This window comes from Centroberyx affinis, unplaced genomic scaffold (genome assembly GCF_046629955.1).
Source record: "Centroberyx affinis isolate AG114_WGS23_722 - 3 ecotype Tasmania unplaced genomic scaffold, CSIRO-AGI_Caff_v1 ptg002955l_1, whole genome shotgun sequence".
In the NCBI taxonomy this organism is placed as follows: domain Eukaryota; kingdom Metazoa; phylum Chordata; class Actinopteri; order Beryciformes; family Berycidae; genus Centroberyx; species Centroberyx affinis.
This window is the reverse complement of record NW_027281070.1, coordinates 21922-36541: the sequence shown is the minus strand read 5'-3', so window position 1 is coordinate 36541 and position 14620 is coordinate 21922. Positions and strand designations below refer to the sequence as shown.

General features: G+C 41.2%; 1 protein-coding gene across 1 annotated transcript; it reads right to left on the bottom strand.

Annotated features, from left to right (window-relative positions):
• Positions 1-1416: 1416 nt before the first annotated feature.
• On the bottom strand, positions 1417-14154 carry ap3m2 (adaptor related protein complex 3 subunit mu 2). Its single transcript, XM_071536891.1, has 9 exons — positions 14076-14154; positions 11778-12062; positions 11413-11584; positions 10132-10269; positions 9366-9451; positions 8285-8418; positions 6476-6683; positions 5021-5165; positions 1417-3923 (listed from the first exon to the last, which is right to left on the bottom strand). Exons 2-9 carry the CDS (start codon positions 12048-12050, stop codon positions 3823-3825), a joined length of 1257 nt encoding a protein of 418 aa, XP_071392992.1. The 5' UTR covers positions 12051-12062; positions 14076-14154; the 3' UTR covers positions 1417-3822.
• Between the last annotated feature and the right edge of the window lie 466 nt (positions 14155-14620).

The window sequence follows — 14620 nt, the reverse complement described above, 5'->3', positions numbered from 1 at the left end:
GACATGAGGGAGTTCTGAACTGGTTCCTGTGACGTCATGAGGGAGTTCTGAAGTGGTTCTTGTGACGTCATGAGGGAGTTCTAAACTGGTTCCTGTGACAACATAAGGGGGTTTTAAATTGGTTCCTGTGACATCATAAGGGGGTTTTATATTGGTTCCTGTGACGTTAGGAGGGGGTTCTGAACTAGTTCTTGTGACATCATGAGGGGTTCTGAACTGGTTCTTGTGGCGACATGAGGGGGTTTTAAACTGGTTCCTGTGACGACATGAGGGAGTTCTGAACCGGTTCTTGCAACGTCATGAGGGAGTTCTAAACCGGTTCCTGTGACATCATAAGGGGGTTTTAAATTGGTTCCTGTGACATTAGGAGGGGGTTCTGAACTGGTTCTTGTGAAATCATGAGGGAGTTCTAAACCGGTTCCTATGACATCATGAGGGGATTCTGAACTAGTTCTTGTGACATCTTGAGGGGGTTCTGAACTGGTTCTTGTGAAATCATGAGGGAGTTCTACACCGGTTCCTGTGACATCATGAGGGGGTTCTGAACTATTTCTTGTGACATCATGAGAGGATTCTGAACTGGTTCCTGTGATGTCATGAGGGGGTTTTAAACCAGTTCTTGTGACATCATGAGGGGGTTTTAAACCAGTTCCTCTGACATCATAAGGGGGTTTTAAATTGGTTCCTATGACATTAGGAGAGGGTTCTGAACTGGTTCCTTTGATGTCATGAAGGCTTTCCAAACAGATTCCTGTGACACCTTGAGGGGGTTTTAAACCAGTTCCTGTAACATCATGAGGGGGTACTTCACTATTATTTATGGCTGTCAGTTGGGTATGGTAAGGTGTGGGCCCTTCGCCATACCTTAGTCAGAGCAAAGCTGATCTTGTAGTTTTTATCATTATAATGGAGAACAAAGAACTGATGCTCCTGCTATTAATTCATATGAAGTTAGAACAGTCACAGAATGACACAGAAATGACTGTTCTGATGAAAGGTTTCACTCACTTCACTTACAGTATAGACTCATGGGGCTCCCTAGGACACAAATCAAGTGGGGGTCCTCAGCCTAAGGTGTATCTATTTGGGAGTCCTCAACATAAAAGAATTTGGGAATTATTGCATCTATAGTATTTCAACATGACCAAAGCCCTGATAGGAACAATCACAATGCTCAATTTTCAATTAAGTTCACAGTAAGTACAAATAAATTACATATCCATAGGCTGACAACAAGGAAATATTCTTGTATGCCTTGAATTGTTGCAAAAATCCATATGTATATGGGTATTATGAACATTCACTGGAATTGTAGCTTATTGCATGCACTGACCTATTACTGGTAGCATAAAATATTAATTCACCAATTAGCATTATCATCACTCAGATATAGCACTTCAAATCTTATTTTCTTTATTTTTATACCATTGTAAAACTCCTTTGGAGGCTATTTGACAAACACACAAACAAAATGCTGTAAACATAAAACGCAAACCTTTAACATTCTTCATAGGTATCTTGCCATCACACCGCAATATGTAGTCAGTGTGTTCACAAGCACATTAATATTCCAGTATTACCTGGAATCATACTGTTGTTTTTGAGATGTATACCCCATATCCTGTTTACAATGACCCAGATGAGCTCATATCCCAATTGTGGGACACCCAATATGATAGTGTAGGTGGACTCTAGCAGAGACACTGAGGCATGTGTGCATCTTCTGAGTTTTACCGCTGGTTTCTGCAGACTGTGCCAGCTCAGTTGCCATGGTAACATTCAGAATGTTATGCTTATATAATGTATGCAAGTATATTTGTGATGAGGATATTAACATGTACATAAACAGCTTATGATCTTATTCGGAATATGAAGCAGTATCCGGAACACTTTGTGCATGTAAACACGCTGAGAGAGAGCAACATGAATCCGTAGTAAACACACACAACACTCATACAGAGGAAACCCAAGCCACTGCCTAGAACAGTTTCTCTAACTGTAAGGTGGTGATGCACTGAGAAAGTTTTTTGGGCAATTGAGAGACAGGTAACAAACTGACACAGAATCAAAAAACAGGTCAAACTTTTCCTGGCTACATGTTCCTATTTGATTAAAACAAAAATCACTGAGGCAAATCCCTAGGGATGGCTGCCATCAAAATTGCCCAAAAAGTTGCCGTGTGTATCACTGTCTTAAGGGAAGGACATGGTTCATATTATGGTTCATAATGGGGCCAAATACAAGCTTTTGTAGAGTTCATTTTAAAGCATTACAGAATTTAATGACAGTATGCAGGAAAGGGCACTACAGTATACAAGGCATGGTGCTTCAGCAGTTGGATCACAATTCAGTTATCATCATCTGTCACAACTAATAAATAATCAAAGTTATTGAAATGAATAAAATAGGTAGACTTCTACCTGAAATATTTCAACGAATCAACATGACAATAATAGCTAGCACACAGCTTCAGTAACTACAACTGTTTGATTTGCGTCAAAAGGAAATGTTAGTACCAGCAGATGTGGTAGTGCATGATTTAAGAGGACGGCTTCAGTGTCACATTCTCATGTGTCAGTACGCTGACTCCAGTGCTGCTGACAAAGTCATCAAATTATTGGAAACAGAAAAGAGGAAGACAAGAATAGAACAGAGAGGAATGTAAACAGAAAACAGATGAGTGCTGGAACAGTTGAGAGGGAAAGCAGGGGATCAGAGGAAAAGGGAACAGCAGAGGGTGTGTGAGGCTAGGAGTAGGGAAACAGCCATATCACTTTTCATGGGGACTTTTTCCCCTCAAGGAGCACAGGGAAGACATTTAGGAGTATGATCTGTAAAAAATAATCGACAATGCTCATTCATACCTTGATTTACAAGTTTCACATCTGCCTTTTCCAACGATGGTAGCGCAGCAAAAGCCTGACTGCCAGTACCAATTCAGAACTATATCGAGTTCACTATGGAGTTTGGAGTCACTGGGAAAAAATGGTTGTGATATAATTCCAGTCTTTTCTACCTTTTCTACAGAGGTTTAACATCCTTATGTGTGAAAAACACTGAAAATCAAGTTGCTCTGCATGGATTTCTGACATTAACTCTATTTTGACCTACTATTGGCCCCATATCCAATACCTGTATTGATATTTGTGCATCCGTAGTTAAGAGTGCAAGTAACTGTCACCAGCACACATCTCTCAAGAGAAACTCAACAAGGACGATGAAATATCATGTAAAAAGGTGACTGACAGATCAGTTTCACAGCTTGTAACAAAAGCTGAAACACAGTACAGTATGAGATTGTGCCTATGACCTATTTTTATTAGAGCCTGAAATGTATGACTGAACTTGATGGGACCTGACTGGAAGTTGAGATGAATTTTTCATGTAATTGCTTGGCTTTGGGGTTGGGCTCAGGAAAATTACTAATTATTACTGAACAATAATGTTATCAGCAATATGTCATTAGAAATGTATTAGCAATATTGGGCTTTAGTTGGGTTTGGCCTCACGAAAAGCTCTATCCCCTGGACGGAAATGGAAATGTTTTGGGTTCGGGTCACGCTGGGTTAACACTTTAAGCACTGAGTCAAGCTCTAACCTGTATACTGTATATTAGACTCTTTTACTTCAATAGAGGTTTTCATGTGCAAGGGTCCATCCTTAACTGCTACAGGGGAGCCTCCAATTTGTGTGGATAAATCCTGAAATGCATATATACAGGGAATGTACCAACTCCTCCCCCTTCCTCCTCTGTTCCCCCCATCACAACCTCCCCCTCGGTCTTGTAGTGGTTCGGTCCGGTGGCCACAGAGCGGTAAGCCTCTATGTCCGGACCTGGAACTTGCCAGCCTTGGTCATGTACTTGATGCCTTTGAAAGGTTTATACTTCTCGCCGTACATATCCAGCCGGTTCACCTTCAGTCCTGTGGAAGGAGGACACAACAGTCAGTTCCCAATACAAAGCATCTGATGTGCATATCGCTTGTGCTATTAAAGGGGTGAGCGGCAACACATGAAGCTGACTTGGATGGAATGTCAGCGGGTTTATTAATTAGGAACAATCCAGATATTTAGTTGAATTAGTTTGCTGAACTTCCATTTCAAAATTCCATACTTTTTTTTGTATTTGAAGATTTTGGTTGGTGTGTTCAATGCAATGTATGCTGATGGTAGCTGGGCAATATGACGGTCAACTAGGCCATGTCACTCTACAGCTGAATATTATTTTTTATAACAACAAATATTATAATATGTGAAATCAGAGTGGGTCGACAACTGCCTAAAATGTGTACTTATGTGTATCAAAACTGAGCACTGCTATAAGAAAAAACACAATTATTTTCCTGAATTGAATGGATTCAAAGTGAATTGATCCTGATCCTGCTGCAGAATTAACTTGCACTCTTCTAGAAGTTGCCACTCTGATTTCATGAGTGGAGTAATTGTTGCATATGGCGCCACCTAATGGTAGAGGTGTGACTGTGCTCACAGAATGGGGCTGTCAGGTGGATGTCAGCTGAGCAGGCTATGTGATGAAAGCTGCTGGCGTGTGAGAGAGGCTTGGGGTCAGTTTACTTTCAACATGTCAAAACGAAGAATCTGGTATGCTGTGTGTGTGTGTAAGCAGGAATGTGAACAAGGTGCCCTTCGATGGTGTTTCTAAAATGTGAAAAAGGTGGAAAAGAAAGCCACTGTTCCTGTAACACAGTGTGACATGGCATGGCTTTTCCAGAAATCAAGGCACTCTTGTATGGGGAGGTTTGTGGATCCTTGACTGCACTTTTTCAGACACAGTGACTTCTCCTCTCTACCTTTCTCACATTCACTCTCAATAATTTAATTCAGGATACAAATCCCATTCAGGATACATTAACCTTTTTGGTTTTTTAAAGAAGCTTTTATATTTTTGTTAACAGAACATCCACTTCTGGGATTGGTTAAACTGTACGGTGATTGACCCCATGACTGTTCTAGGTCTGTAAATGTGTCTGGCTGTATATCTGTGTATGTGTGTGTGTACCTGAGATGGCCATCTGTTGGATCTTGAACTGGATGTTGATGGAGGGGTTCTCATCGGGTTTGGAGGCCCCGGCCTGCAGGCTCATGGAGCCCTTCAGACTGGGAAGCTTCTGGGGGTTGATCTTCCCAACGTCCCAAGTCAACAACTAGCCAAAACACAAGACATCAACATGAGATCACCGCCATTTGGAAAAAAGGTCACACCTACTCTTACACAAGGATTAACAGCATAGAATGAAAGAGAGAAGGTAACTTAAGCTTGGCTGACAAACTGAACATCACCTGTTCTTAAAAAAGTGTGATACACAGGGATCTATTTCAGAATAGAAACATTTTGGTTCCCCTTGCTGAAGACCTGGAAATTATTGTCATCATTATGATACTAGTGTGCACACACGTTGGGAGGGACTATTTATCTGGGTATATACATTCATGTAACACAGGGCATCTGCCAGTTTTTACAAAGCTAAATTTAAGACTTTTTAAGATCTTTTTAATGCTACCTGGAATTGAATTAAAGACCAAATTGAAAACCAAAAACAAAAAAAGAAACAAAGCAGCAAAAACAACATGTTCTAAACTTAACATAGCTAACAAAAGTTCTGAAATTATAAATGAGCAGCATAAGAAAAAAGAAAACAGGAAATTAATTGTTAAGGAACATGAAGTTCAGCAGATATGATGAAAAATGAAAATGGTTTACACGTTGTACTAGTCAAAAGATCCTTCACTTGGACTTGGTCGTGAGGGATTCTTGATAACCGAAAACAAAACATGAAACATGACTTTGTTTTTCACATGATTGTGCAAAAAAGGAACTTAAGAAGAAAGACCAGGTTCCGGCACTTACTGTGTTTGCACTCATTTGTGCAGGAAAAAAGAAAAAACACAAGAGGGCTAGGTGCCAAATTTGGAGGAGAGAATGGTTGGAGAGACGCAGGCAGCAGGGGTTGTCTGTTCTGAAGTGAGAGCTGGAGGTAAATTATAAAGCCATGATGATGTTGTGTTGTTTTGTAGTCTCCATCTCTTCTGCTTAGTTTGCTTCTGAGCCCTCATTGGCTATTGCTGCTCACTATTCTCCAAACTTGTATTTCCATATCTCATACTACGAAGGCGCTGCAGATTTTGTGCTGACAAATCTCCATCATGTTTTAAAACCTCCAGATATCTGAGACGACTCAAAGACTGTCAGGCTGCCTCTCTGACCTGCTCAAAATTAACGAGCCTCAAGCGCACCAAGACGGTTCCAACATGAGGATTTTGTCTCAGATCTCAAAAACTTTCTAACATTTTAAAGCCTAAATTTAGATCATTTATTTTAAAACTTTTTTTTTGGACTTTAAGGACCAAGATACCCTGTAACAAGACTGACCTCTAGCCATAGCTTTTCATGCACACAGTCATACAAACGGGCCTATAAACACACACACACACACACACACACAATCTCCAGTACCTTGGTGACTGGGTCGAAGGTGTACGTCCCCTGGGAGGGGTTGAGGTTGGTGTTGAGGACGCCTCGCGGCAGCTGGCTGCTGACCAGGACCGACTCCACGGCCTTGCCCATGGTCTGCTTGGGGCCCAGGGTCAAGTCAAAGCGGCCCTGGGAGCTTCCCTCGCGGAAGGTGATGTTGTGTTTGACGTACACCGGGATGGCCACCAGGCTGCAAGCGGAACAAGCAGGCCGACACACAGCAGGTCAGTAACACAAGCCCCCGGACCAGCGCTTCACATTCTGATTTCTCCTGGTTTTTTCGTTCCTGTGTATGTACACTACTTTGGAGAAAACATCTCAGACAGTACACATGCACTGGTAACTGTTGTATAAAAGCAATAACATACTGAAGGATGTTCTTTATTGTGATTATGGGCGACGCTGCAACTCGTACCTGTATCATCACTGTCATACCCATAATCCCCATAAAGGACATCCTCTTGGGCATTATTGCTTCAATGATGTTTTTAATGTTGAGCTCAACAGACGAAAATCCATGCACTGTTCACCATGGGTACGAAGTATTGAATCTTGGTAGAAATATCATGATTCTCATAAATCATCACTCCTGATTCACTGAAATAAGGCAGAGAATGCGTGTGTTCCTGCCCAGTGTGTCACAACCTACCCACTATTATTATTATTATTATCATCATCATCAGCTGTATCTGAGGCATTTCCACCCAGCCAAGAATAATAAATACCATAATAATAATAATACATACCATTTTTTTTGGATTGAGAATGGTCAAGTTTACCAATAACTGGTCACCTGCCATAGTGGCTGGCAGAGTAAAAACTAAAATTCCCCGCAGGATCAGTTTGATCTTTCCTTATCTCTCTTATCTTAACCTTTAGCAGCCAGTGTTTTCCACCCTGACAGAGTCTATGTGGGACTGTAGATGAACCACTGCATTTACAGACAGACATTACTGGAGAAAAAGGTAACAGATTAATCTTTTTTACAGTCTGGGGGAGTAGTTATCAAGGATATTTTAGTGAAACATTTATGTTGTTCTTACAACAATGAGAATCATTTCACAATGTCTTTTTCCAATTGAGTGAATCCAACCTGTTTTGACCCATGGACATAGATCTTCATGGCATATCATGACATGATCACAGGTTACAGGGTCAACAATTGGAAATGGTTGAAAACTATGCAGAGAGATATGGCTACACTAACATCAAGCCTCTGCTTTGCTATTTGGGGACAGTACACTAATCCAAATAGCCACCAAAATACAAAAGAACAACTGGACTAATGGAGTGGTATTACTAGCACCAACATACTGCTACTCTACTTTATTTATCCACTTTATCATCAAGTGGATGCTTCATTTTGTTCAGCTTTCACTGAACAACACAGTTGTAGCTTTAGTTGAAGCTCCAGCTGCAATGGAAATACATCGAAATACCTTCTTGACTTTACTGGATGGAGACTGCATGGACACAATGAGAAGGGAGGAGAAAGAAGGGGTGAATAATGTCAGTCTATGTAGGCAGGTGGGGCCGACTGAATGAGCCATGACCAGGGTTCCCACTGTGGCCCTGATGTCAATGACTTTCCACAATTAAATCAGAGCTCTTCCACAACCTCAATATTGTATTCCTTCCTGGTTTGTTGATGTTTTATTCAGTTCAGAATAACCAGCTAAAAACCAAAAACCAAACCAGAAATTCCTTGACCGGTGGGAACCCTGCATGACTTGTGTGTAATGCGTCTTTGATGAGCGTGACATGGACAGAGGCTGAGGAGAAAACACTGACTTCTGAGAGCTGACGTGGTAGGACAGCAGCCGGAAGTTTCCGTCGGGGGGGATGAAGGAGAGGATCCGCTCGGCCTCCCAGCGCTTGAACCGAACGCACGGGTGGAAGCTGACGTCGTCCAGCAGCCGGGGATTCTGGGAGAGGAGGGTAGAGGGTCAGAAAGATCCGGGGGTGAGTAAAATTCACCGTGTACGGGTGTGTTGTAAAGGTCATCCAGCTGCTTTTGCCGACAGCCTACTATCTTTCCAGCTGTTTTAATAATCCTAGCCAGTTTGTTTTTACCTATTGTGCTCAGACAAACCCTTTCCAAACACTGTGCATGTGACTTTTGACGCACTTCCTCTGACACACATCTTTTGACGCTTCAATGGTGCACTGCAGGCAGGAGATATGACGCGTCAACACCAAGGCACTGGCATTTGCACTTTGCCACTGTGATGTACACTTACATACGGGTAAGTGAACACAGTTGTCTAGTTTTGCTTATTTTTCCGTAAACAACTCAAGTTGTACTGTGAGGACCATTAATGTACCACATAGGAGTACTTCTGTCACTTTTTTTTGAGAGTGTAGGCATATTGTTGCCAAATACAAGGCTTCTCAGCGGCTCCATAGATAACCTCATCTCCAACGTCTATTTAAGTGACAGTGGTTCATGTATCCTCTTTTTTTGTTTACTGACATGGTGATAAATGACTGTAATAAGCAAAATCTTGCCATTTATATACTGTGTATCTCCAGAGTATCTCTGTTTGGTAAGGAAATCTGAGGACAATCTGTAAAATCTTTGAAATCACATCTTTAAACACACTTTTTGTACCCGGACTTTCATAAAATTTGTTTTTACCCATTTTACTACTGTTTTTAATTCAGGACTTTTGCTGTTTATCTTGGTGGATTTCATTTATTACTGTTGTGTGCCAACTTGGTAACTCTATTGGTAACTTAAGTTTATTATTTTCATAGATGCACACATTATTAGGTATGAGTAAGTAAGAGCTGGGCTATCTGTGCTGGTCAGTGCTGGTGGAGTGTGTAGAAAATGGAGGCTAAATGCTGGGAAACGGGTTAGAAAACTCACCATAAATGAGAGGGTGAGGTCGGGCATGCCAGTCAGTTTCACACAGGCATCAATCACTCCCTGGATTTCTGCTGTGATAGTGGAGCCTGATGGATGAGAGGGGGGAAGAATGTGGGAAAATGTTTAGAAAATAACAAAAACAATAATAACAATGTAACAGGGTAAAAACAACTTAATAATACTATCTACTACGATAATAATATATTAGTAATCCATATATTAGTAATGGTTTGGAAAGATGATACTGATGTTTTTGGATTGAACCTGCTTATAGCTGATATTTTGTGCCAATACTCAATATCTTTATATCTGACCATTTTCATGCCAATAAATTCCACACAGTAATCAAAAATGTTGCGTTTCTCCCAAAATTGTATGCTTGGCAGAGCAGAAAAGCTGAAACAGCTTTTAGACCGTGGGACTCTCCACTGAAACTCAGGATGATAAAAAGAAGAAGAAAATAAATTCAGCTTGAGGGCTTCGCATAGATGTGTTCCTAGTCCAATCCCATCAACCTCAGTGTAGTATTTATCAGTTATACAATAAACATGGAATTAAACACACTCCATCATATCGGAGATGGACAACACTGACTGACCAATAGCGAATTTTTAATGAAAGGCCAATATGGACAGATATACAGTATCTGTCTTTCAGTAATAAAGCAATAGCACAATGGTAGTAACTAAGAAATAACACCTAATATGGAAGTCTTACTGGTCTAATTGGCCAGCAGAGTGTCTTTGTGTTCAGTGCAGAGCCGTACCTGACTTGTCAATGATAGCATCGATCTCCTCCACCACGTCAAAATAGGCTTCGTTGTTGGTGTATTTCACCCCGGTGCGCCGCCACGGCACCACTGACAGCTGGCCTGTAGGGAGCTGTTCACCCACATTGGTGCTGCCTGGAAAACACACATGAACCACATGTGAAATAACAGGTATGTTTGCCAATACACAGGATTTGATGTTGCGATCCTTTGTGCCATAATCAAGGCTGAGCATTCACACAGATTCGGTCCAGTCTCACAGCACACGATAACATATTGACCTAATCACTTTATTTGAATGTGATGTCAGCTCTCTGGCTCCCTAGTTCATCAGCTGCCCTCATCTCTTCTATGGAGAATACAGTAACATTGGACTACATAATATAACAGCAGTCCTTGAAAAACTAACAAATGAACCCAGAAGTATTTTTTCCTGTTGAATGACATCATCAAAAAAACTGCATAGGACATATTGTACATATTTATGGCTTTACATTTAAAGTAAAATTTTCACATTAATAGAGCTTCACTGTGGAAAAAAAGGAAAAAAAGGAAATGACTGGTAGCTCTATATTGTCAAACTAGGATAAGAAATGTGTCGGGTGCTCTTGGAAAACGGGGAAAAAAAAGAGTGCTACAAACAAAAGGACAATCCAGGCACTCCTCTCCTCGCCAACACATTGGGCAAATAAATAAGAAGTATCTAACATCACTGTCATGACTTAACTACTGCTTATGTCACAGGGTCATGTATTCACATCCCCTTTGAGATTTTAACATTGAAAAGACTGAAAAAGCCCAATGAAATATTCTGTCATCATGCTGCAATAAATCTGCCACTGTCAACCTCTCTGGGGCCAAGGCCTGCTGTATTGGGAAGATAATTATTTTCCACGCAGACCTAGACAACACATTTCCAGCTATATAACAACACGGGGACAGCTCACACATCATTCAGCAGGGTGAAACATGATCCAAGGCCCTGGGTTATAAAACGCCAAAAATGTAATTCCAGCCTCTGTTACAACTGAGTGAGTGCCTTATCACAGTCTTGCTGCCTGCAGAATGGGAAAAGAACTTTCAGCCACCAGTCAAAAGCTGCTAAATTCTGGTTGAGTCTGGGGAGTTTCTACTCTACCAACCACTCTGGCAGGTAACCAACCATCGTTTGAGGGTTGAGATCGAGTTGTCTTTCAAATAGTGGCAGCGTCTGACACACTTTGGAGGTTACAGCCACTGTGGCCTATGGACAAAGATGTTAGTTTTCCTGTCCTGTACCTGTGATAGTGTTGACCATTGTGCGGAGGATGGTGGGGGGCTTGATAAGCTCTTTGAGGATGTTGGACTCTGTGGCCAGGGGAAAGCCATTGTCCAGCATCTCCTCCAGCAGCTCATACACCACTACCACATTGTCCTTGATGGCGGCCTCTGTACACACTCCAAAATAGTCCTGATAACACAGACACACAGAGAGGATATGGGTTTTATAAATTAGACATAAGTGAAATTTAAACAAGGAAGAAAGGATGAATTCGAAGACTAGCCTCTCCATTCAAACCAGAGATAAAAATAAACACTCGATCGATCAATAAGGCAGTGGACCAAGAGAACACAAGGAAGCAAGAAGAGGGCATGAAAACTACCTGGAACGTGTCAACGACTCGGTGCAGGAACTCGATGACGAAGAGCGGCGGCACCTCGCTCTGGATAACGGCCACGAAGTAGATGCGATGCCTGAGCACGCTGATGAGGTAGTGGTGCGGCGTGGGGATCACCGGCGGGACGTTCTCTGGCTCGGTGGCGCGCTCCTGGGCCTCGAAGAAGTAGTCGCAGACGGAGCGGCTGACCACGCTCTTCCAGTGCTTCTCCAGGAAGATGTCCCCCGAGGCGTTAACCAGGAACAGGCTGTGGATCATTTTGGCTGGAGGCTAACACAGATCAAAAGAGAAATCCAAAGCACTCTTAATTAATCAAGTTAAAACGCCTTTCTTCAACTGTATGAGGGGTCATGTAGGATTCAATTCAAAATTTGCTTTTCACACACACACACACACATGTACATGTACATATGACATTATACTGTATATTTATAATGCACAAATATTTGGAAAACAAACAACAATCTACAATCACTATCTCTGCCTTGGTTCATTGCTCTTATGAGCATTAAATTAAGGTAAAGACAGAGATCTCAGTTCACTGGTTTATAGTATTTGTAGATTGTTGCAGGGAGTTGCAATATAGTCCATTAAATGTCCAGCATTGCACAGTTTAGTTACTAACTGAAGAATTAAGAATCAAGTATGAAGCATGGTTTTCTGTAGAGAGAAAAGCAAAAAAAAAAGCAAACCATATTACAATATACAGGCTGTCAATGTACTGGACATAATGAATGCAATTAACATGAAAGATTATACCACTCACAATTAACCCTAGCAAATAAGGGCTTAATTAATGATAAATTGCCTGCATTGCCGGTACATACTGTTGCAGGGACTGTAGGAAGATAGAGAAATTATTAAATTATCATTCAGTGAATGCAAGTATATTACATATGAGCAAGTGTTTTGTATTTATATATGTGAGCATTTAGCGTATGCATGTATATTACAGTGCTTTATATACAGTATGCATGTGAACATTTCATATGTGTTAGTGAGTGTGTGAACAACAAAGTCAAGGCCTCTCATACCATTGGCTTGTTCTTTGAACAAGGTCTGAACTTTGAAAAATCCAACCCAGTTCTGTCTTGGGCATTATCACTATTAGGACAAAATAAAAGACTTGCATGCCATCCAAGAAAAATAGACTATTGAACAGACCCTCTGCTCTCCCCTCACATGACGTTTTCTTGGTGGCTGAAAGAGAGTTTTATGCTCTAGATAATGCACAGACTGGTCATAGAGCGTGCTTATCTCAGTATGGAGAAGGGGGGTTGTTTAGCCATGCTGTGCTGTTCTTTCTTTTATGGATAGACAGCCACGCCAAACTATATTAAAAAATGTGGAAATTTAATGCATCCTTGCTTATTTGCAAAGGTGCATGCCCTTAAAATACGACTTAGAACCATTTCTGAATCATTATGAGCCCATTCTTCAATTCGGCAGACATATCATTCCAGTAAGCGGCAGTTATTTCAATAAACTTTCAACTTTTAGAATTGGTTCGCCTGTTAACCCAATATTCCACGAACGTGAATCGTTGTGGCAATAGCAAGTAGTGTGCACCAACTCTAACAGTTGAAATGTTATTGAATTTGAGTGCTACTTGATGGATTATGTGTATGCCGAATTAAAGACTGGCTCCTGACGATTCAGAAAAGGTCTTGAGCCATATTCTATGGGCTATGTAACTGTGCCGATAAGCAGGGGAACATTTAATTCCCTTTTTTTTTTTTTTTAAAGGAGGTTGGCGTGACACTCTCTCCATGTGTATCGAGGCTACAGGGTTCTTACCTCAGTACCAGGGATTGGGATGATAGTGGGAGTGGATGTTTTACCCATAGACTGGCAAATTTAACAGGCAACATCACACACATCTACTTTATCCTCCTACTAGCAAGTACTCGCATAGCCTATGTGACTTATGGTGGGTGGGAAAGGTGACACCGGCGTATTCATTAAATATGCGGCAAAGCTATCAGGTTCTGTCCTGATATAAAGCCACACGAATCTAAAGAAAAGCCATTTACATATAAACGCTGTTCTTAAACATTTTACTAAGTAGCTAGCTTTTTCACAAGGCCACATTGAAGGCCTCCGTCTCCATCCAGGAGCATAGATGCAACATCAATCCCTCCTCCCTCACACAGTTGTCTTGTGACAGCGGAAAAGCCAGTCATACGGTAAGAGGATGGAAAATACGTCAACGACAACCACATTACTCTCATTTAAAATGAACCATTTGATATTCTATCTATTTATAAAGTATCAACCACTCACCGAAGACTAAAATTTACGTTTTCGTCTCGCCTTTCGCCTTTTCTCAATGAAAGATTTAGGAGCCGTCGTTCCTTCCCCGTAGGAGCAGAGCCTGACGTGAAACTGACACTAGAGCGAACCAATCAGAAGCCGAAGAGGGTAGAAAATCCCGCCTACTTAATAGAGTCATTGGTCGGCGATACGGAAGCTGGTGACTCGTTTCAGCTCAGGACTTCGCAGTGATTGGACAGCTACCAGTAAACACCAGTAAACCTGCCCGTCGATTGGCCTTAAGATGTAGTTGGTCTGACATTTTGTTTCCAGTATCAGATTTCATCTTGTGTAGTTCCTGTCCATTGATACAAAATAGGTACAGGCAGATGTTTATATATCTGTGGAATGATCAGTATGGAGAAGTCTGCAATGGTTTGTGTCTCCTTAAATGCGTTCTTGATCAGTCTGCAGCACACTATTAACTGGAATTGTATATATTTTGTAATATAGCCAAACATCATTTTTTCATACCTTTTCGTCAAAACAAGGCATGATATTATGAAATTGTGTTT

What these genes read in the sequence shown, in the direction of transcription:
- ap3m2 (XM_071536891.1), bottom strand. Translation starts at nt 12,050, where the DNA reads ATGATCCACAGCCTGTTCCTGGTTAACGCCTCGGGGGACATCTTCCTG. An exon ending in ACCTCACCCTCTCATTTATG is followed by an intron (nt 8,419 to 9,365) that starts GTGAGTTTTCTA and finishes CTCCTCTCCCAG; the next exon opens with AATCCCCGGCTGCTGGACGA. An exon ending in CCTTCGACCCAGTCACCAAG is followed by an intron (nt 5,166 to 6,475) that starts GTACTGGAGATT and finishes TGTTTTGGCTAG; the next exon opens with TTGTTGACTTGGGACGTTGG.